At 42.6% G+C, this 24,918-nt stretch overlaps 1 protein-coding gene across 6 annotated transcripts in view; it reads left to right on the top strand.

Moving 5' to 3' along the window:
- PTPRU (protein tyrosine phosphatase receptor type U) overlaps positions 1–24,918 on the top strand; it is a 691,901-nt gene that overhangs the window by 255,034 nt on the left and 411,949 nt on the right. For all 6 annotated transcript variants that reach the window (XM_039334369.1, XM_039334366.1, XM_039334364.1 and 3 more), the window contains one exon: positions 20,443–20,571. In XM_039334369.1, the coding sequence (XP_039190303.1) occupies positions 20,443–20,571 (129 nt within the window). The remainder of the gene's footprint in view (positions 1–20,442; positions 20,572–24,918) is intronic.

Consider the following 24,918-nt stretch of genomic DNA (forward strand, 5'->3'; position numbering starts at 1 on the left):
TCTGAAAACCAGCTGACCTAAATGTATAATTTAGTTACTCAATGAAGTTAGTCACTCAGAACACCAATGCAATCTTGTGCAAACCTCGTAAGTGTCCATCATAATGCAGAATCCCTGGGCTTTCTGATGTGCATATTGTGTGTTAATAAGTTGAGGGCAACCTATATTCTGGCTGAATTCAAAAGAGGATTTTTCTGTTTTTTATTTAACCCCCCCCCCCTCTCTTTTTGTCCGCAATATCCCTTCTCCACGTTGGGCTCCAGAAACAGGCAGCTCATTACCTTATGCTGATCTTGAACTTGTCACCGAGAGAAAAACAAAAACCTGGGGAGAAGACATAACCAATGGCAACCTGCAGGGAAAGAAAGGAGGGAAATTATTAACAAGTAACGAAATAATAAATTGGTTCAGAGAATTGGTTGGTGCCGTTCAGGGAACATTTTTGCCTTTGTTTGTTCTGCTTGCTCAGAGCTTTTTTTTTTAATGTGCCTGCACTCAGCTCAAGGGGTGGCATTAATTATTGCTGAAGCTATGCCCTGCTTGTAATTGGTGGTTTTAATGGAACAATAGGTCAGCTCACAACAGGCTGGGCTGCACCAGTTAGCATGCCATACTTTAGTGTGTGTGTGTGTGTGTGTGTGTGTGTGTGTGTGTGTGTGCATGTGTTTGTGTTGAACCACCGACCCCGAGCGCCTTTGAGGCATAGCTGGAATAGAAAGAGAGTGCAATAGAGCACCAAGGAACCTTAAAATCTCAGCCCAGAGGAGAAGATGTGTTTGTTTGTTTTGTGTGTGCGCATATTTATTTGTGTGCATGTGTGTGTGTTCGTAGAGCATTTGCTGCATGAAATGGCACAGCTGGGCTGCTGGGTGTTGGCTGTTTATAGGAAGAGAGTTTGATGGATTGGTAATAACATTGCTGAATGATTGATTTGGAGATTGAACTCCAAAATTTTTCCCCTTTGTCAATTTCTGAGGCAGCCCTTTCTCCCTCTCCCCCATGCACAAGTTCCTGTTAAAAGGGTTTTTTTAAATTTTTTAAAAGAAATAATACTTTTTGGAGAGTGGATGATATTACTCTCCCCTCTTGTCTAATTTATTTTTCTCGGCTCTGGAAGCAGAGCTGCCTCAGGTTCTTTACTTCTGTGTGGGGAATGTATAGGTAGTCCTTGGCTTACAAGCATTTATTTAGTGACCATTCAAAATTGCAATGGCGCGGAAAAAGGTGACTTATTACTATTTTTTCACACTTAACAACCGTTGCAGCATCCCCACGGTCACGTGATCAGAATTCAGATGCTTGGCATCTGGCATGTATTTATGACGGTTGCAGCGTCCCAGGGTCATGTGACTCCCTTCTGACAAGCAAAGTCAATGGGGAAGCAAACAACTATCATTTAACAATGAGCAAACAAAAGTCATTTAACAACTATCTTGTTTAGCAAAGGAAATTTTGGGCTCAGTGTGGTCATAGGTTGAGGGCTACTTTTGGAACATATCTATCCTAGCCTTCCTTCCTTCCTTCCTTCCTTCCTTCCTTCCTTCCTTCCTTCCTTCCTTCCTTCCTTCCTTCCTTCCTTCTTTCTTCCCTCCCTCTCTCCCCTTGGGAGTTGGCTAGCGGCAGCTCAAATATTTATTTGGAAGCAAGTCCACTTGCCCAGGAAAAGGACAAAAGGTGAATTGAAGTTCAAGTGGTGAAGAGATGCTGGAAAGCTAAAGGGTTGGTATGGAGCAACCTCATCAATTGGCCTTCTGTGGAAAGAGTTTTATAAATGTCCATCATTGCAACTATTTCGTCAGTGTTCCTACAAGTTGTGCACATTGACCCTTAATTGAATCTTTGCTCTGTTGTAACAAGGTTGGGGTGGTTGAGATCATTCAAAATTTATAGTCTTGATGTCTAATGGAAACTTATTTGTCTACATAAACATATTTGTCCACAGAAACTTCAAATTTTGTTTTTAGAGCTTGGCATCCTATACTCTTTTTCCTGAGGATAATCCACACTGAACCCAGCAGAGCTTTTTTTCTGTGCAAACATATATGTAACAATAGAACTTATTGCTAGCCTGCATGCTTATTTAGGTACAAATCTCACTCAACATAATGGAACTTCCAAGTGGGTATGTAGGTTTATGTTGTTAAATTTAGTTTCCCTTAATATTTGGCATTCACGTCTAATGCATTTATATTATTTCATAGGCTTAGAGGCATTTGAGATTTGCATATGAGTCCTAACTATGTTTATCTAAGATGCAGTTCTAATTTAATAGAATTATTCATATAGATTTGCTTAATGCTGCAGTTTGATAACAATTTCCTCCAACTATTGCAATGATGTTGTTTTGGGCTGGGTATCCGATGTTGACTGGAATTCAGTGTTGAATGGCCTGCCCAAACTGGTGTCCCTTCCCATGATTCATTGCTTTCCGGATTCCTAGGAGTTAACAAACAATTGACATCCAAAGCTAGCTTGGATATTTGGCTTTGTTTATACTACTTAGCAGGACTATGCAAAGTATTTGAAAGGGCTGCTTTGAATGTGTGTTGTGCAAACAAAGAAGTGTTAAGAAAACAATGTCCCCTATAAGCTCAAGTGGAGCCACTTCAAAGAATTCACTGTCTATTTGTCTAGGGCAGGGGTAGCAACCTTGGCTCTTTTATGACTCATGGACTTCAACTCCCAGAATTCCTGAGCCAGCCATAAAAGAGCCAAGGTTGCCTATCCCTATCCTAGTTCTTCTCAAGGTCATCTTCTCATCCCTCCCCCCTCTCTCTTCTCCCTTGTTATATGGGTTGGGGTTTCTGATTGGTGGAGGACAAACTGCCACTCAAGGCTGAGAAATCCCTAGACCAGGGATAGGCAACCTTGGCTCTTTTATGATTTGTGGACTTCAACACCCAGAATTTCTGAACCAGCCATGCTGACTCAGGAATTCTGGGAGTTGAAGTCCACAAGTCATAAAAGAGCCAAGGTTACCTATCCCTGAACTAGGAGAACTTGAGAAAGGAGGAAAAAACTTAGCCGAAACGAAGAGCAAGGAACAGTATGAAAAGAAGGGATTGCATACAAATTGAGGAGAAAGCAGAGGAATCATTCTCTGGTAGGGAAACTATGATGACTCATAATTTATACTGTGGTGAATCTATGACTAGGTTTATACATACAGCCCCACATGGGCTTGACACACCATTTCTCAACTGTGAACTGTGAGGAGTCTAAGTTCAATCAATCCACTAAGTCATAAAGTTTGGTATCTATACCACAGTAGAACTACTTCATTCAACATGCTAACCCAAAACCAAATAAACCATATCATTTTTCTTTATATATTTTGTTTATATAGTTTGGCCTAGTGGTTAAGGCATCAAGCTAGAAAGTGGGAGACTGTGAGTTCAAGTCCCACCTTAGCTATGAAAGCTGGCTGAGTGACCATTGACCAATCTCAGCCCAATTTACCTCACTGGGTTGTTGTGGGGAAAATAGGAGAAGGAAGGTGTGTTGGATATGTTTGCTGCCTTGAGTAGCTTGTAAAAATAATAAAGGTGAATAAATACAAATAAATAAATATATAAATAGGTAGTCTTGGCATATTGGGTTAATCAGTCTTTTGTCACTAATACAGTGACTCCAATGAACAGAAAAAAATGTGGGGTATCTAGAGATATGCAGAAGACAGAGTGATTCATTGTGTGTTCTTACTTCGAAGGAAGTAAGAACACACAGTGTTCTTCAACATTGTTGAATCAACATCCTTCAACAGAAGTTACTGTTCGGTGAGTGTGCTTAGGCAGGCCATCCGAATGCGGTTTGGATTTGCATGACATTTACAATCCATGACTGAAGATATTTTCTTCTCCTGCACTTTTGATGGATGAGGGCTGTTCCGTCACAGTCCTGCTGTTCTTGCATGCTCCCATCCCCATCCCAATCATTTTGCTATGCTTACTGTTGTTTTGATTTCTAATGTTTTAACAATGTCTAGCGTGATGGACCTCCTGTGGGGAAAATGTGAATTTGCTTCCATAGCACTGATTTCTTTCCATTCTTTTAGGCCTGGTGCCTGGTGCCTTGAAAATGGTTGTTGAAACTGCTGAAGGAGGCAAGGCATAGTAATAGTGGAGGTGTCCTTCATTTCTAAGTGTTAAAAAGAGGGAGTAACCACTGCAACTCTTAGACACCAGCAGTGTCTGCCTGGGCCATTGCAAATGTGGATTTGTCTGATGCTTACTATGAAACTGGCTTGCTTGGAGAGCTTAACGTAAATTTCTGCAGTGTTTTTAACTTAGCTGGTGCTCCAAAGATCTGTTGCATTTTTTTTCCTGTCAATTTTCAATCTGAGTAGAAGAATATAGAATAGAATATTCTTTACTGGCCAAGTGTGATTGGATACATAAGAAATTTGTCTCCGGTGCAGAAGCTATCAGTGTACATACAAACAACGAAGTCTTTATAAGATATCAATAATAGAAGGTAAAAGGAAAGATGAGAAAGATACTAGTAATACAGTCATGGGTAAATATACTTAGGCATAAAGACAGTACTGTGGGAATTAGCAGAGTGATGGTACAAGGGAAAAACTGTCCTGGTGTCCAGTTCTTTTGGCATGCAATGCCCTGTAGCGGCATCCCGAGGGGAGAAGTTAGGTCCAGGATGTGAGGGGTTGGTAGATATTTTCTCAGCCCTCTTTCTGACCCATGCAATATACAGGTCCTCTGTGGAAGACAGGCTGATTGTAATTACTTTTTCTGCAGTCCTAATTATCCTTTGAAGTCTATACCTGTCCTGTTTGATTGCTGTACACCAGTTGTATGGTTGGTGATGGAAGAGAGTCTGCTTTTAAATTTTGGTGAAAATCACAGGACTGGATGGGCGGTGGTGTTTTTTTATTTGGGTAGTGATTTGATGGTCAAGGGATTTGTCTGAATGTTCCATATATTCTCACGCAATATTCTCTCTGATTTTACACATTACCATTAAGTCTTAAAGAAGAATTGTATAAGGAAGAAAAGTAGGAAAACAGATTGTTTTTCACAGGGGAAAAAAATCTGCAAAAATCACATTGCAAGGCAGATTTTGATGCAAAATTTTAATTTATTTTAATTTATTAATTAAATTTATATGCTGCCCATCTCCTGTCATGCGACACTGGGCAGCTTATAACATGATAAAGCATTATAAAACATTAAAATATTAAGACAATAAATAAGAATGCATAATTTGAAATTAATTAAAAGAATGACTTAGGCCTAGATCTCTTTCAAGGTTGCCATCCCATAAAAAGAGCACACATCTTTTAAATTTCACAGTTCTGTTTTCTCCCTTTCTGAAATCATGCCACCATGATTACATACCTGGATTAATTTATCCATTTTTTTTTCTATCTATTTTTGAACAACATAACATTCAGCCTGAAAAATGCAGTTGTATAAAAGCTGTTGCCTTTTTGTAGCTTTTTGTTGATTTTAATAAAGGCATTAATTATCCTGTCATATTTTTTTTCTTAATAATAATACTCAAAGCTGCTGCAAACATTTTATTAATAGACCGATTCACTTTAATAGACCATTTCACTTGTGTTTTCTTCCACCCTGACTTTTTTTTTTTCATTGCAAAACTGTGCATCATCAAGTTCTCCAGCAACTTTAAACTCAATCAGAAACAAAATAGAATCACAGAAGGATCACTAAGCTGGGCATTGTTTGATTGGCAAAACTCCAAAGAAAACAACCTTTTGTTATCTTCTCCATTTATTGAGAAGGTCTTATGTTGAGAAGAAATTTTGAACAATAAATCCAACATCTTTTAGTGCTCATACTCTATTGTTAATGCTAGGATTGCTTTGAAAGTAAAGAATGCTGTGTAGAATGATTTTCTAATATTTTAAACCTTAATCTAAAACTGTTTCTTTTTCTTTTTTCTTTTTTGCTAAGAATAAAAATATTTTGATAGCCTGAATTTGAATGCCAGCCATTTCTCGACAGTTTTGATCCTTCAACAGAATAAACACTTGGAAAGGTTGTTAAGTTTCCTAAACTACACCGAAAAATAATATTTCTCCAGTACAGGAGATGGAGAATCCACCAATGGGTTTTCTCTGTCTGCCTGCTCTTGAGACCAAGTAGCCAAACTTGACACGCCCCCTCTTGCTAGGAGATCCAGTCTTAACTTGGTCTCAGCTCTTGAAGACGTATCAGGTTTGGCTCTCAGCAGATAGCAGGTTAGAAATCCATTGGTGAGTTCTCCTTTTCCCTCAAAAATTAACTAAATACTAATTTGGAATCCTCCCTTAATCACAGATTTGAGGACTGTAAGGTGTGTGTGGGGGGGAGTTTTCTGCAGCTTTCCTTTCTTTCTTTCCCCAGGGCTCTGGGGAAAATTTCTAAACAGGGGCTGCTTGGGACATCGTTCTTTCTCCCCCCTTTTTTTTCCTCCCTTTTTCTCCTTTTCTTTAAACTACTGGGTGCTCTTTCAGACTGCTGGTCTGAAATTGGAGATTCGATTCAGGGCCTCCGGACTCACCTCCGGCTGCCGGAATTGATCGCAGACACCATTTTGGTTGCCGACAAAGGCAACGAAGTCCGATTCATCTCCTCTCTTGCCTGCCGTTTAGAAGTAAGTTCGTTGGGCGCAATTTCGGCGCAGCGTCTACTGCTGCTATTGCGATCGCCCCAGCCATCTGGATTTTTGATTTTGAGGCCACCGAGACCGTTCTCAGCAAAGAACAAGTTGCGGCCGCCATTTTGAGGCCGCCGACCCAGGCAAAGAGCTGCGAACGGCCTTTCTTCGGCCCTCTCAGCACTCTGCCCCATTAGTGACTTACTTTATACAGCCCTTTTAGTACTTAATTTCCAATTTCACTGCACTCCTCTGGGCACAGTTAACTAGATCATTTCCTGATGGCTGCCATCTTGAACGCCACGTAGGAGCTTCTTTAGGCCCAACGAGGCCTACTCAAAGTAACACAGCCATTTAGAGTGCTATCTAGCTCATAACAATGTGTATTGTGCTACTGAATATGAACTAATCCAGATTCACCAACCTAGTGACTTCCTGGTACATTAAACCACACATCACCTTCTGCAATACATACAAATTGTGTAGCCGCCAATTGAGCCTGATCCTTCCTTGCCAGGACATTTTTTCCTTTCAGGCCCTCTGTGCCCTCATTGGGGTTTTTCCTTTTTTGCTGGTGCACATTGACTGGCCACCTAAGGCCTCCGGGCAGAGCCCAGAGTGGGTCCCCAACCGTGCCTTCGGCATCTGACTCAATTGCCATGACCAAAGCCCAGATATAATTTTTTTCTGGTCAGGTGGTCAGGGGAGCAGTCTTGTTACTTGTTCCAATTTCGCTTCCACCAACAGCTTGCCTGCCAGAGCTTCGTCTCAGTTTCCCTGAGGCTGCTCAAATAGGATGGAGGACACAACGATGCCTCAACCCATGAGCTCCGCCTCCCCACCCTCTAGTTATGGCCAGCACAAATCCTCTGAACAGGAGGCAGCAGGCAAGCCCAAATCTAAGGCTAAGACCACTCTCAAGAAGCCTTCCAAGTTGGCGGAAAAGCAAGCCAGCCATAGGCACCAGGCTCTGGAGAAGGAGTTCTCCAGAGTGCAGAGTGTTGTGATTCTGTGCCAGCCTATGCTCGCAACAGCTGAGTCTGAGGAATCTGAGGAGGAGGTGGAGGAGGTATTTGAAGAGCCATCAGGGGCAGAGGGAGGCTCGGATGAATTACAAGACTCACGGTTTGATGCAGAGCCTGGGCCCTCCAGTCGTGTTCCTGATGAAGCTCAGCTGTGTGAGGAGAATGAGTTAGACTCAGAGAGTCACACCTGATGGACTCGCTAATTGATGCTCGCACACGTCATCATTTAGCAAGAGAAAATCAACAGCAATCAATACGACGCCTCCAGAGTAAAAGGAGAAGGCGATGAGAGGCAACGCCTTGGGACTGCTGAATAAAGAGAGGAGGTGTGGGTGGTGCTGGTTGCTGAAGGCAACCGTTTGCAAAGTGCTTCTTGGAATCCTGGTCTGTTTGTCTTGCTTGTGACTTCTCGTCTGTTTGCATCGTGTTTCCTTTGGACTTGAGTTTTGCTGTTTGTGTTTTGGACTATTTGACAGGTTTGTCACCCATATTAAAAGAGGTTTGTTTTGTTGTAAAGTCTCCAGCTTATTGCATCAGCAGGGGTTTGGTCCCTGTGCCTTTAACAAGGATGGCAATAGGCTGGGATAGAACACAGAGACAGGCCCGATTAGAGATGGACCAAATGGCGGTTCCTGAATTTGACCTTCCTTTAGGCCCTTCAACCTTGGCCCAAGGTGTGTGGTCTCTCACAGGTACACCTGCCACACTCAGCTGCCCTCCTGTATTGGCTCAACAGCCTCAGGCTCAGCCCCAGAGGCCATCTTTACCCTTACAGTCGCAGGACTCAGGGGGCCAGACATTGGAGACATTTTCTCCGACAGCCATCTCGAGGCCTTACTATCCAAGGTTGTGGACCACGCTCTAGCAGAAAGGTCCTTTCATCCGTCTGGACAAGGGGCTTCTACATCAACCATGCCACCTTATGTTTCCTCCATGGGGTTTCCTATTCCTCAGGAACCCACATCTCCTGCACACTCCTCCATAAGCGGTTACTCTTCGCTGCAAGGCGAGGAGCAGATGGAATTTAATTTATCAGAGGAGGAGGAACTTCCACCTGAACCCTCCCCATCAGGAGGCCTGTTCAATCCTGCCCTCTTTCTTCCCTTCCTTCGCAAAGCCACTTCAGTGGCAAATATAGGGTCCGATCAGTTTCCCCAGCTGCAGGCAACTTCGGACTCTAGTCCAAATCCGATATTTTTTGAGACAGTGGCAGCCCAACATCACATTCCGTGTCCCTCTATTTTTCTCAAGGGGATCAAAAAACAATGGGCCTCACCTTCCTCCTTCCCTTCCATAAGCGGGTCTGACAAAAAGATTTTTAGCACCTCCACAGACCTCACTGATGCCCTGGAGGTCCCCAAGGTTGATGAAGCCTGGACCCTCTGGTATCCCAGACTGCGGTCGCTGGAGACATGTCAGAGGCGCTTAAAGTGGATGACAGAAAGTGGGACCAGATCTTCAGGAAGACCCATCAATCAGCAGCATGGGCAATCAAAATGGCCACTTGTGCATCCTTCTTTGTGCGTACCACTCTGGGTCAGCTTCAGGCCAGGGTCCCTGCTGAGGACATTTGGACCCATCAGGACCTAAGCAAAATGGTGGCAGCCACTGAGTATGCTGCGGACGCAACGCTTCAGTTGGCCAACTTTGCTTCTAGGTCTCTAGCATCCAACATTACAGCCAGGAGGATGCTCTGGCTGAAACACTGGCAGGCCAATGCCAAAGCCAAATGGCGTCTTGCGACTGCTCCCTATCTGGACAATAATCTTTTTGGGGAGGCCTTGGCCCTGTACCTTGTGGAGAACAAGGACAAGCGGAAGGTCCTGGCCCATTTGAACAAATGGGCCGACAAACGTCCTGCTCCCTACTTCCGCAGGCAGTCCTTTCGGCCAGCGGCAGGCCCATCAGTCACTCAGCCTTCCTGCTCATACACACCCAGACAGGATAGGCCATATGATCGTCCGTATGACAGGCCGGGTTTTCGGTCCAGACAGCAGAGTCAATCTAAGCAGCCATTTTGAGGGGCAGGACGTCCCTACAGGAGGTCCAAGTGACTTTTACACTACACTTCCCATCTGGGGAAGGCTGGCCCACTTCTTCCATGAGTGGGAACTCACTTCCACGGACACCTGGGTCTTGCAAACCATCCAGTTTGGTCTATCCCTGGAATTTCTGGCCAGCCCCCCGGACCGATTCATTGCTTGTCCCATTTCTCGGGATCCACTCAAACAAGGACTCATGCAGGAGGCTATTCAACATCTTCTAGAGATTCAGGCCATAGAACCGTACCGCCGAACCACAAAGGAGGGGGATTCTACTCCATCCTCTTTGTGGTTCCCAAGGCCTCAGGGGGATGGAGAGCGATTCTGGACCTCAAGGGTCTAAACTATTACATCACTTACAAAAAGTTCAAGATGCAATCACTCCAGTCCATCCTGGGGGGCATCAGACAGGGAGACTTCCTGGCGTCAATAAACCTCACGGAAGCGTACCTCCACATCCCTATCCATCCAGCTCATTGGCAGTTCCTCAGGTTCTGTTACAGGGGCAGTCATTTCCAGTACAAGGCCCTCCCTTTCGGCCTTTTCTCGGCACCCAGGGTGTTCACCAAGATCCTGGCCATACTAGCCGCCCACTTGACGAAGGTACCAATATGCATCCAGTGTTACCTGGACGACATCCTGATTCAAGCATCCTCCTTCCAGGCAGCTCAGGCAGACCTGAAACACACCATAGGCACCATAGGCATCATAGGCACCATAGGCATCATAGGCATGTTGTTGGAGGACCATTCAGGTCCTCCAACAACATGGCTTCTCAGTCAATTTTCAAAAAAGCCAGACGGTTCCCTCCTCCAGGCTTCTGCACCTGGGAGCCATCATAGGCAACACAAACTATCTCTCCCAGGAGCTATTTATTTATTTATTTATTTATTAGACTTATATACCGTGCAAGCACTCTCTAAGCGGTGTACACCAGTAAGCAATGTATATATATATTTACATTGCCCCCAATAATCTGGGTCCTCATTTTACCTACCTCGGAAGGATGGAAGGCTGAGTCAACCTTGAGCCGGTGAGATTTGAACCGCTGACCTGCTGAACACAGTCAGCATCAGGGATCTGGCTTGTCGGGTGTACAGGGACTGTACCATTCCACTGATCTTACTCTCCCAGCTCCTGGGAAAGATGGTTTCCTGCATAGCCATAGTTCCCTGGGCCAGGCTCCACTTGCGGGACCTCCAATGGTTCTTCCTATCATTTCAGCGGGTGAATGTCAGAGCATCCAACCATCAGGTCAGGCTCCCAGTTCACATCCTCAGATCTCTGCACTGGTGGTTCTCACAAGCAGTGACCAAGGGATCACCCTTCAAGGAACCGGACTGCATCACCATTATGACGGATGCCAGTCTATTCGGTTGGGGAGCCCATCTACAGTCTCAGTTTGCACAGGGCCACTGGTCCTGCACAGACTTGAGACACAACATCAATTGGCTGGAGCTCAGGGCCATCCACATAGCTCTTCGCCAATTCAGGCACTGGATCAGGGGACATCAAGTTCTGATCCTCACGGACAATGTGGCATCCAATGCACACGTCAATCATCAGGGGGGCACTAGGTCCAGATCCCTTATGTCCGAGGCACGACTCCTGGATTCCTGGGCAGAGTCTAATCTGGCCTCTCTCAGGGCCGAACACATCTCGGGGGTCGAGAACCAGCAGGCAGACTTTTTGAGTCACTCTATGGTGGACCCCTCGGAGTGGGGTTGCATCTGGATCTGTTCTCCGAGATCACCCACAAGTTCGGCCATCCGATCCTCGACCTGTTTGCGTTGTCAGCCAATGCCCAACTCCCCAGGTACTACTCCCGCTATTTTCTTCCAGGGGCAGAGGGGACAGATGCCTTGCAGACCCCGTGGCCACAAGGTCTTCTTTATGCTTTCCCTCCCCTCCCACTCATACCGGCGACCATCCACAAACTACTCCAGGAGCAGGCGGAAGTGATCCTCGTGGCCCTGTATTGGCCATAGAGGCCGTGGTTTGCCAACTTGGTGAATCTTTCCCGGTCTCCTCCATGGAAGATTCCTCCACATCGCATGTCTTTACACCAGGGGATCCTCCAACACCCAGACCCTCAATGGTTACAGTTGACCGTCTGGCGTTTGAGCGCAGCATCGTGACACAAGAATTATCCCCCCCCACAGACACAATTACCATGATTCAGGCCTCTTGTCGCCCAGCCACCAATTGCATTTATGATTCTACTTGGAAAAATGTTTGCCATTGGTGTAGAAGGCGACAACTGGATGTATACAAATTGACCATCCCTCAGATTGTAGATTATCTTCTGGATGGTCTGGACAGAGGCCTTGCCCCTGCGACTATTCGCAGACAGGTGGTGGCCCTGTCAACCTTACTCACTTGTGCGGATTCAGTTCCCTTAGCTCATCATCCTAGGATTCGTGCCTTCATCAAGGGTGCGTGCAACACCAGACCTCCCGTGTACACAGGTACCCCTCTTGGGAATTGCCTCGCATGCTTCGCGCTCTAACAAAACCACCCTTTGAGCCCATAGCTACTATTCCGTTGCAGAACTTGTCTCTTAAGGTTGCGTTCTTAATTGCCATCACATCAGCCAGATGTATCTCTGAGCTGGCTGCTCTCTCAGTCAGGAATGACCTTTGTATCTTTCACAGCAATTGGGTGGTCCTTCGGCTGGACCCCGCTTTCATGCTCAAGGTCAACTTGCTCTTCCATAGGGCACAGGAAGTCATTTTGCAAATTTTTTATCCCAATCCTTCCCATGACTTGGAGCAGCAGTGGCACACACTGGACGTCCGCAGGGCACTGCAGCATTACATGAAGCGCATAGAGCCTTTTCATAGATCTGAGTCTCTATTTATCTCCTTCCGTCTGGCTTCTCTGGGACAGAAGGTTTCTGCTGGCACTATTGGCAGGTGGATCAGGGCCTGTATCGCGGAGGTGTACCAGTTCTCTTCCCTGCCGGCTCCAAGTCATCTTACTGCCTATTCCACTCACAGTGCTGCGACCTCTGTGGCATGGGCCACTCAGGCGTCCATCGAGGAGATTTGCAGGGCTGAGACATGGTCCTCACCCTCCCCGTTTGTATGCCACTACAGGATTGACCGTTTCGCTTCTGCAGACGCCTCCTTTGATCGGAGGGTCCTTCAACAGGTGGTCTCTGGGGATACTGTTCTGGCCTTATCTGTTTCCCACCCATCAGGACAATGAGGCTTTGGTATGTCCCATTGGTGGATTCTCCCTCTCCTGTACTGGAGAAGGGGCGTTGTCTTATCTGAATGCCTTTTCTCAGTACGGAGATGGAGAATCCACACCCACCCTTTAGGTTAGTTAGGCCGAATTTAAGGGATTGATAGCCAACACCTTGTCCACCTTCAGCCACTTTCGCCCTCATTAAGACTGGATCTCCTAGCAAGAGGGGGCGTGTCAAGTTTGGCTACTTGGTCTCAAGAGCAGGTAGACAGAGAAAACCCATTGGTGGATTCTCCATCTCCGTACTGAGAAAAGGTGTTCAGGTAAGATAACGCCTCTTCTGTACTAAGATCTTCACACTAACTTTATTTTCACACACAAACCTTGTGAGTTTGGGATTTGCTTTAGCCAGATGGCAGGGAAATTTTTGTCTCACGAATGAAGTCCTCGATTGACTACCACAATTGAGCCCAAAATTTCCATTACTAAGCCAGACAGTGAAGTAAGTTTTGCCCCATTTTACAACCTATCTTGCCAGAGGTGTTAAGTGAATCACTATGGTTGTTATGTTAGTAACGGTTGTTAAGTGGATCCAGCTTCCCCATTGACTTTGCTTGTCAGAAGGTTGCAAAATGGGATCACATGACCCCAGGATGCGGCAAGTGACATAAATAGGAGCCTGTTGCCAAGCATCCAAATTTTAATCATGTGGCCATAGGGATGCTGCATCGGTCATAAGTGTGAAAAACAGTTATAAGTCACTTTTTTCAGTGCTGTTGTAACCTTCTATGGACACTAAATGTACTGTTGTAAGTCAAGGACTACCTATATTCGTGTCCCAGGATAATGTTGCAGGATCCAATATAGGTTAGTCACTGGAACTGGAGGTTTAGTCCAGTGGTGGGATTCAGCCGGTTTGCACCACTTTGGCAGAACCGGTAGCTAATTTTTTGTTGCCCAGACCCAGAATGGACTTCCGGAAGCGGCATCTACACAGAGAACCGGTTGTTCACATACTTGAATTCCACAACTGGTTTAGTCTTCCGAGCTTTCAGATTCATGTTGAAGCCCATCCTCAGGGAACCAGAATTTGTGGTTTCCATCTGAATAAACTTAGGAACTGAAATTCTCCCTTTATTTCCACGAATTGTATGGCTTGTGAGTGTATCAGGAGGTCTTGCCAAGTTGCATTTCTCAATTTATTCACTCCTATTTTCCTGTCATAACTGTGAAAAATCACAGACATACACAGGATTTCACACTTAATGCTTTGTCCTCCAATCCTTCTGAGAAGCGTAAAATGCAAGAAGAGACCAAAAAAAAAAAAAGGGGGGGGGTAAAGGGATTTGAGGACAAAGAAACATCTTAATTTACTTATTCCAGTTTACATTCTTTCTCTAGAGCAGGGGTAGGCAACCTTGGCTCTTTTATGACTCGTGGACTTCAGCTCCCGTGGCTGGCTGAGGAATTCTTGGAGTTGAAGTCCACGAGTCATAAAAGAGCCAAGGTTGCCTACCCCTGCTCTAGACCAACTTCCTCTGTTCTGCAAGTGGGTGGATTTAAAAGCTCAGAATTTTCAGCTGACGCCATGCTTTTGCTAAAAGAATTCGAGGCCTTTGAAGTCTACTTTTCTGGACAGAGGCACAGATGAGGAAGGCTGTTTAAGATGAATGAAGGCACTAGATGTGTCCCAGGGTAATGTTGCAGGATCCAGTCCAGGTCGGTCACCAGGATTTGTGCTAGAGCCCATCCTCAGAGAGAAGGGTTAGAAAGGCAGGAGAGAAGTTCCCTGAGGATGGGCTCCAGGCTCAAGTCCAAAAGCTCAGAAAACAAAACCTCTGGTCTCTGTGACCAACTCAGATCGGAGCCTGCTATTTAAGATGTTTGTCCTAGCAAACTTTGGATATGTTAGCTTGCGTGATATGTAGTACAGGTAGTCCTTGATTTAACAACAGTTCATTTAGTGACTGTTCAACAGCACTGAGAAAAATCTATGGAGATTCTCAGTCATCCAGGTCATGGTTGTCCCAAAGGTTCTTTTTCAAGAGGCAACTGGACTTTTCTACTGAAGAAGCTTCTTGGATGAGAAGCGAAACATCTTCAAAGAAAAACAAGAAAGTCCAATTGCCTCTTGAAAAAGCACCTTTGGGACAGCACTGAAAAAAGTAACTTGACCATTTTTCCACACTTACGACCACTGCAGCATCCCCATAATCTCACAATCAAAATTTGGACACTTGGTAACTGCCTCATATTTATGATGGTTGCAGTGTCCCGGAATCATGTGATCCCCTTTTGCGACCTTCTGACAGGCAAAGTCCATGGGGAAGCCTGATTCATTTAACAACCGTGTTACTAACTTAACAACTGCAGTGATTCACTTAACACCTGAGGCAACAAAAATTGTAAAATGGGGCAAAATTAACTTAACAAATGTTTCACTTGGCAACAGAAATTTTGAGCTCAGTTGTGGTCGTTAAGTTGTGGACTCTCTGTATAAGCTCAACTGTCTTGCTAAAAAAGCCAAAAGAAAGTTGGTGTCATAATTTTTATCTTAAATCTTTCATTCATGGTAGGTGATGCAGTTGAATGATACTGTTAATTTCAAGATAAAAAGGAAACATGAATTAAACACATTTGTGGTGGCCGTTCTGGACTTTTTTTTTTTTTTTTTTTTTGATTCAGGGTTAATACCCAAGAGAAAGGATTTGTTTATCTGTTGGTTTTACATTCATTCTGAAACAATTGCAGTGGCTTTTTTAAAATTTGGCTCTAAATGTCAGGATTAGAATATTCCTCCATTTCATTTTGTTGAATCTTTGCTAGTTCGCTACTTAAGGTCAGTTGTTCTTTCGAACTTTTCATTGCCATCAGTGGCCATCTCCTATTAAAGATCACAACCATGAGACATTCTTTATCATTTCCATTGGGGATTGATGGTTCATGAGCTTATGGAATTTCCATACTGTCTCTTCTTCTTCTTCTTCTTCTTCTTCTTCTTCTTCTTCTTCTTCTTCTTCTTCTTCTTCTTCTTCTTCTTCTTCTTCTTCTTCTTCTTCTTCTTCTTCTTCTTCTTCTTCTTCTTCTTCTTCTTCTTCTTCTTGCTTTGCTCTTCCTTTCATCGTTCTTGATAGGAAGCCTCATTTTCCATGCATTTTGCATTTATGTTGCATTTAGAAAAAAAATTGGAAGGGATTATTTCTTTTAAATCACTCCCATATTTGAAATGGCAAAAGCTTGAAACCTGGATACTTGCTGCTATTTGTCATTAGTCTTGCATACATCTCAGAAGAAATGCATTGATGTTTTTGGCTGCCACTGTTAATTCCTTGTTCTCCTGTCTTACTTGGATAAAATCACAGATATCCAAGATGCAAGCAGGTTGGGCAATACCTGTTAATTCAGGTCCTAATTTTGGACCGACTTTGATGTCCTTGCTTTATAGGCAGATATCTACGAATTGACTTGTGCATACCTTTTGACATGACAAGTAGTCCTTGACTTATGACCACAGTGTCCATTGCTAAGCAAGATGGGGTTGTCACAGTTGGTAAATGAATCTGGCTTCCCACATTGGCTTTGCTTATTGGAAACTGGCTGGGGAGGTTGCCAAAACGTGACCCTAAGACAACTACTGTAAATAGATGCTGGTTCCAAATGCCCAATTTTTGATCAGGGGACTGTGGAGATGCTATAATGGTCGTAAGTGTGAGGACAGGTTGTAAATAACTATTTCCCATGCTGTTGTAACTTTGAATACTTGGTAAATGAATGGTTGTAAGTCAAGAACTACTCTATTGGGATCCCTGTGTAAAGAATTTTTCTAGTAGCATGTTGCTTGGTGTACACAAGTCACTTCATTTCTTCTGTTCTTGGGCTCTCCGTATCAAGATTACTCAGAGTGCTTCTCTGTTCTCTAAGGAAAATGTTCTAGTTTAGGAATTATTATAGCCTTTCTAAAAAATTCCAAGCACCAGTTAAATGTAAGAGAGCCCTGGGGACACAATGGTTAGAATGTAGTATAGATCAGGGGTCTCCAATCTTGGCAACTTTAAGACTTGTGGACTTCAACTCCCAGAATTCCTCAGCCAGGCTGGCTGGCTGAGGAATTCTGGGAATTGAAGTCCACAAATTTTAAAGTTGCCAAGGTTGGGGACCTCTGGATAGGTAATCCTTGAGTTACAATCACAATTGAGGCCACAATCTATGTTACTAAGTAAAACATTTGTTGAGTAAGTTTTGCCCCATTTTACGACTTCTCTTGCTGCAGTTGTTAAGTGAATTATTGCAGTTATTAAATTAGTAACATGGTCATTAAGTGAATCTGGATTCCCCATTGACTTTAATTGTCAGAAGGTTGCAGAAGGGGATCACACGACCCCAGGATCATGCAACAGTCATCAGTATGAACCAGTGGCCAATCATCTGAATTTTGATCACGTGACCATGGAGGATGCTGTGCAATGATTGTCAATGTGAAAAATGGCCATAAGTCACTTTTTCCCGATGCCATTGTAACTTTGAACGATCACTAATGTTATAAGTCAAGGACTACCTGTATCGCAGGCTAACTCTGCCCACAATCTGGAATTCAGTTCTGATGGGCTCAAGGTTGACTCAGCCTTCCATCCTTCTGAGGTCAGTAAAATGAGGACCCAGATAGTTGGGGGCAATATGCTGACTCTGTAAACTGCTTAGAGAGGGCTGTAAAGCAGTATGAAGTGGTATATAAGTCTAAGTGCTATTGCTGATGCTATTGCTACTGTAAATCCCTCCTCAAATTATGATCAGCTTCACAAATCTGAAACTCATGACTAGCTTTGGTGAAAATCTGACTTGAAGCAGGACAGGCAGTTTTGTTCAGGGATAATGGATAATCATACTCTTGAATATTACATGGAGAAAAAAATCCAAGAGTCTTCTAAAGCAAATATTAAGGAAAGAGGAAAGATGTTCCATGAGGGATGGACTGTCCTTTTGATTTTCACTCTATAGTTAGCTTGTTTCTTCTATCTATCCTTTCAGCTTTTCAACTGCCCTGTTCTTTTGGCAGCTTTTTAAAAAAGTAGGTGCAAACGTCTTTATATCCCTTTACTGTAATCAATGAAACCTTTTTGTAGAGGAAAATTTAAACACTATACTTAGAGGTCCAGTGGTAAATGAGGTAGCTTAGTTTCTCATATCTGGCAAACAAATGTAAGATCTCTCTATATCTAGAGCAGAGGTCCCCAACCTTTTGGGCACTAGGGACCAGTTATGTGGTTTTTCCGTGGACCGGAGAGGGTGTGGTTTTCTGTGCTGCCTGCATCCCGCTGATGGGGCTTTGCTTGTTTGTCCGGACCGGTTGCTGGCATGCTGCAGCCCAGTACCGGTCCATGGACCGGGGAATAGAGATCCCTGATGTAGAGGATGTTGCAATGCAGTGCCTCATCCCAATTGTATAATATCTGCAATATCTGCATACAGGTCATCCTCGATTTATAACAGTTCATTTAGTGGTCATTCAAAGTTACAATACCACTGGAAAAAATGACTTATGACTGATTTTCCTGCTTACAACAGTTGCAGCATCCCCATGGTCACATGATCAAAATTCAGATGGGGTCTTTTAATCACCTTTTGTGCCCTTCTGATGAGTGGGGAAATCAGATTCATTTAAGAACCATGTTGCTAACTTAACAGTTGCAGTGATTCACTTAACAACTTTTGCAAGAAAGGTTGTAAAATGAGGCAAAACTCACTTAACAATGATCTAACTTAACAGCATAAACTGGGGGCTCCATTGTGGTCGTAAGTTGAGGACTGCCTGTATTCTTTTTTTCCTCCATGTTGATTCTGCTGAGGGAGGTAAGAGGAGATATTTTATGAGCATTCAATACTTCTCATCCATTTTTACTGGCAAAAGGTTCCTGCATCTTCCTTTTTAGAATTGTGCTTTAATGTTAAATGCAAACTCTGATAATATTTCCCCATGATTGGATTCTTATCTAGGATGAATTACATATAACATTTGTTTTCCACTCTGGAAGAACTTAATTATAAATTAATGCAGCTTGGGAAGTGGCAGGATGTTTTCTCTGTCAAGTCTCAAATATATCTTCTTAGGATATTTGGGTCCAACTTACTTTACTATTCATTTTTCAAGTTTATTGTTTTTAGGCCAACCTTTAGCAATGGTTGGTGAGAGGCATGAGCAAAATAGTAACCATCAGTAGAAAATATTTAAATACATTTAGTCAAACAAAATAGTAGCTTTCAAAAGCCCGTTGTGCAGGCTTAGCAAATTAATAAAACTGTCCTATTATTGACTCTACATTTGAAGCACCTAGTTAATAAGAAAAGTATTAATCTGATTCTAAATGATGGTAATCTAAATAACAAAAGTAAGAAGAAATAATCTAGTAACAGCTTTGAAAAGGATATATTGTATGTGGACCCAAAGAATTTGCCGCCCCCCCCCATCCAATAGATAATAGAAAAATCCAGAGAACTTCTAGAAGGCAAATAAGATCTACCGGAAATATTCTACAATACCTTACATTGAAATAAAAGACTTTATGTATTTATGTATTTAGCAGGTATTGCCATCTGCTAAATTTCTCTCAAATGCTGTAAACCCATTATTATAATAGCTTCAAAGATGACTATCCAGCCATAAGTATCTTAGGAAGGTGAGTGTGTATTTTTTCAGATTAGTTTATTCTGCTGCTAAAGGTAATTCCATCAGGAAAATTTCCTAATATTTAGTGAAATTCTTTACATGTTCTGAAATTTTACAACTTCCTGATTGTTAAATCACTGTTAACTGTGAATCAATAACTTGGAGATTGTAGATGGACTCTTTGAATATCTTTTGGGAAGATTATCAAAAATTATCAAAAACTTAAATCCTCCTTGCTAAATGCAATGGTTCTTCGAAAGTGTGAAAAAGAAATTTCAGCTGCAGAAATTGTCAGAATCCAATTATATTTCATCTCTAGTTATCAATTATAAAAAACCCCATTTCTGCCTTCTATGGATTCTGTCATACGATGAAGGGAAGGGGGTGAACAAAGGGGCTTTATGGCCCTCACTTCCTTCGGTACACTTCAGAGGAACTGGATGTGTGTATCACCAAAAGGACTAACCATAACAATGGGGCTATTACCTTTCATGTAGTTTTCTCTGAAGTCTCCATCCAGCCGGCAGTAAGGAAAAGGGGGTGGGAGTGTAATGCCTGAGACTGTCGCTGGAAGTAGGGGGTGATTGAGTGGGGCTACTGGGGAACCCCTTAAAACCTTGAATGGGAGAGCTTGGACCCCAAGTCCTGTCTAGAATGCCTGCAACCATTTTCTCTTAATAAAGGATGCCTGTTGGAAGAATTATTCCAAGAGTTCTGTCTTCTTAAGATGCAAAGTGGGGTGGGTCCTTACAGAAATATCTACAATTTATATGTGCTTTGCAGAAATATCTATAATTTACACATGCTTTGTCATTTTCCTGTACTCTGTCTGTTACGATGCATTTTCTGTACATTTCTCAGATGCTGTTCTTCATCTTGACGTGTCTCTGAATCTCTTTCATAGCTGGCTGCACATTTGAAGAAGACGGGGATCTAAATCAGTGTGAATATAGCCAAGGTGCTGAAGATGACTTTGAGTGGGAGTTGATCCGAAGCTATCTTCTTCCCCATCTGACCTCTGATCTTCCTCATGGTAAGCCTGAATCTTAAGGCAGTTTAAACTGATAACAAAGAAGGCACTGTGTAACACTATGTTACAAAGGGAGCTTTATCATGCTATGTCAGGAACAGTAAGTGTAATGGTATAAGAGGAGTCCTAGTGGTGCAGGGGTTAAAATGAAGTATTGCAGCTAACTCTGCCCACAGCCTGGAGTTTGAACCTGATGGGGCTCAAGATTGACTCAGCCTTCATCTTTCTGAAGTCAGTAAAATGAGCACTCAGATTGTTGGGGGCAATATGCTGGCATTGTAAACTGCTCAGAAAATATATAAGTCTAAATGTTATTGCTATTGCTGTATGGGAATGATCTTTGGAGACAAGGCAACAAGATACGGCCAAGGGAACAGTCAGATAAAAGGTAACTTAGCCCTAAGCAGGAATGTGGAAGGGGCAAGAGGCTCAGAAGTGACCCTTTCTAGTTTTTGTGCGATAGAGGGAAAGAGAAGAGAGACTTGCAGACTTGCAAGATTCTCTTAATCTAACCTTACAATAAAGTAGAATTAACTCATCTGGTCATGTTTCCTGGTGGTGTACTTTGTAAGGCTGACAGTCAGAATGTATCACGGGTCAGCAACTGTGCTTGTTTTGCATACATTGTTGTTCCCAAAGACACATTTGGTAGTTTTCTTGATGGCATTTCCTGAAATGTGCAATTCTCTGTGGGAAGGTATATTTTATTTGAGTTTATTTGAATTTCATTAACAGCGGAGGACATTTCTTTTTGACATTTCTCTTGGTTTTTGTTTATTTTGTCTATTTATGACCAGTTCTGGCTTTTGTGATTATTTGGTATTTTTTTTTTCTTATAAATGTTGGTTACTGTTCTTTTAATATTCGGCCTTAATATTATTCTTTTTATTGGAAAAGTGAAGTGAGATATGCACCAGCAAGTGGCAATACATGGCTGATTTTACTGGGCTCAGAAACTAAGCATGATCGTGGGTCAAGCATGACCCATATTTTGTTAAGAAACCATCAAAGATGCAAGCCTAGGCTAAATTGGAAAGTCAAAATACATCCAAGAAGAAGATAGTTGCAACCATTTTCGAAGAACCATTATAGTGTAGAGATTAAGGTGTTCAACTAAGACTGGTGGCTTTGAGCCAATCACTGTATCACAAGCACGACCTGTTTTACATGGCTGTTATTGATAAAAGCTGAAGATTGGGGTGCTATGTAGACCACTTTACACAGAATGAAAGATGGCATGAACAAACAAACATTGTCAAGAAAACCTCCATGAAGTCACCAGGAGCTTGATTCAAAGGAGACTTCAAACTAATGGGGGATATTAAGTCTTCAGATAAGTGCTTCTAATGTAAGCAGAGTCTGTCTGCAAGTAACTTTTCTGGATTTTAGCTTTCCTGCCTAAATATTTTTATGGAAGCTGGGAACCATTATTCAACCTTGACTGATATTTCATAGGAGCTGTTCCATTTTCCAATCTTTTTGTGAATTGGAAATTCAGTGTAACAAAAGGCAGAATTGAGAGACCTGAATTGTACTTAGAGTAGAAGTTGGCATGGACTTTCACAGCTTATGAAGTGAGAAAAATTGTAAGCCAGCTGATGGCCCTGCTTTAGTTTTGCTCCAGTTATCCATGATGTAATAACTGACTATTTAGACTGCTACAATGCATTTATATGGGATTGGTGCCAAAGGCAATCTGTAAACTTCATTTAATTCAGAGTGGGATATGTGAATACCTCCTGCCAATGCTTTACCATGAAGGGCCCTGAAAAATCAAGCACGGTTGTTGCTGTGTTCATACATAACATTAAACCAGCATATTTTAGTCATGTCTTTGATGCATAAACCATATTGTCCTGGTTTACACATTGGAAAATTGCACTAATTTAATTTGCATTGCATATAGTTCCATTTTATTTTTCACCCACCCTGTAAACCCAGCTAGCCTAACTGTGGGCCATGTCACAGAGGAGAACATGACTTGCCAAAGAAACATGATTAAAAATCCTGATTTGGTGAACACAGACATAGCCTTGTATCTTTTAGATCCATTTATGAATTGGGACCAGGGTATCTGAAGGAATTGTCCCCGTGCACATTTTTGTTACAGCCTGAGATTGTCTCCAGTAATCTTTTTCTCTGAACTCCAGCTAGTAAGCAGAAACTTTGAAGTGATGTCAGGTCCCCAAATCCTTATTGTTTTCCTTGCATATATACTCTTGTGCTCTTGTTTTGGGGCCTGCCATTTTGCTGGGGGGGGGGGATATTTACTTTCACTTGGGGTAACTTTCATTTTCTACTCTTCTTCTCCTGCCTCTATCCCCTTGAGAAAGGAGACGGTTATCAGGGAGACGGTTACAGAGAAATGAAACTGGAGAAGACGTTGAGATGCCGCCAACTGTGCCACCTGTGGATTGGCTGGATTTCAGATGGGCATTATGACTCTGGTGGGAGGAAGAATATTGCTGGTTTAACTATACCATTTAAGAGGGATTTTCCCCAGATCTCACTTTGACTTCCCTATACTGTCACTAATCCCTAATAAAAGTTTCCTTTTGAGACAATGCCTGTTTCAAGAGTTCTGCTTTCTTGGGTGGTTAGCTGAGGTGGGTCTTTACAAGGACCCACAGAAGGAGCCTTCACTTACAATTGGCCGCTTAGTGACCATTTGAAGTTACACTGCAAGCCTGCCCCAAGGTAACTGAAGAATTGATTCTGAAGTTTCAATGGTCAGGCCATTGATCACGTAATTGCATTTTGGGCTCTCAACAACCAGCCTGCATTTATGGACATTTTGCAATATCTTGTGATGACTGTGAGGACTGTGATTTACAATATTTTTTCTGAAAACTGGCATTTACTTCCGGTTTTGGGCAACCCCCCCCCCCATTTTACATGACTAAATGTCTAGGGAGATTCTCAGCCATCCAAGTCATAGTTGTCCCAAATATTTTTTTTCAAGAGGCAACTGGACTTCCTTGGATTCGAAGCAAAATATCTTCACAGGAAAAACAAGAAAGTCCAGTTGCTTCATGAAAAAGCATCTTTGGGATATTTTACATTGCTGTTACTGATGCAAGATTGGAGTGCTAGATCGGCCACCTTACCTACAATGAAAGATGGCATAACAAACAAACATTGTCAAGAAAACCTCCATGGAGACTTTAAACTAATGGAGGATATTAAGCGTTCAGATAAGTGCTGTTCATTTAACAACTGCAGGTCATAAAATCAGATTGATCACATGATTACCACCATGACTTACAAACTTCCTTTGGACTACCTCTATGCCTTTTTATTCTTGCCACTCCCATAGAATAATCATACATGATTGAATAAATAAAAAAATATCCAATTCTTACTTTGGGGTAGTCATATGATTTGCATCCTCCTTCTGTAGCAGGGAAGTGAAACCTGTTCTCCCCATATGTTGCTGAGCTACAGCTCCCAGCATCCCCCAGCAGAGTCTCCCAATACAGGAAGGGCCATGGGGGACCACACTGGAATTCAGAGACCCTCGTGCTTTTAAATTAGAAGAGTGATGAACTGCTTCCTGAATTCTTAGTGAGATGCATTATACAGTGGGGCAAAAAAGTATTTAGTCAGCCACCAATTGTGCAAGTTCTCCCACTTAAAAAGATGAGAGAGGCCTGTAATTGTCATCATAGGTAGACCTCAACTATGAGAGACAAAATGAGAAAACAAATCCAGACAATCACATTGTCTGATTTGGAAAGAATTTGTTGGAATATTCATGAACAGGAAGAGTCATGTGGTAACTCAGTCATCCAATATGAAGAAAGTGCTACTGAGTCTGTGCAAAAGAGTATTGAGTTAGGAGCTGGATTTCCAGTCTCAAAGTTTTTGTCTCTGGTCTGTCTCTGTAAGAAGTCTTCATTAAGCTATATTGCTGTAAAGAAGAATGGTACTGTAAATATTTTTATATAAATATAAAGTTATTTGAATCAGCTAAATGCAGTCAACTGTGAGTGCTTCTGATTTATTTTTTCACCAATAGAGAAATTAAAATTCTCTAATAGGTTATGGGCCCAGAGCTTACTAAGGACTGCATTGTAATTTAAAGCTGGAAGAAATTGCCTGTGTTTAGAAAGTATAAGAACAAGGCAGAATTAGCAGAATGGCTGCAATGGAATTTAAGGAAAGCTGTGTGCCTCGTTTGAGCCAGAAGAATTACATTGTGTGGGCTGCAAAAATGGAATGTTTGCTGAAAGCAAAAGAGCTGTGGTATATTGTTAAAAATCCATCACAAGTATTTGCAGCTGCAGATCAGAAAAGCCATGATCAAGCAATGGCTTATCTCATCTTGAATTTCGATGATGCACAATTTCT

This window comes from Crotalus tigris, unplaced genomic scaffold (assembly GCF_016545835.1).
Source record: "Crotalus tigris isolate CLP2741 ecotype Arizona unplaced genomic scaffold, ASM1654583v1 scf7180000017628.32516253702:7417878, whole genome shotgun sequence".
In the NCBI taxonomy this organism is placed as follows: domain Eukaryota; kingdom Metazoa; phylum Chordata; class Lepidosauria; order Squamata; family Viperidae; genus Crotalus; species Crotalus tigris.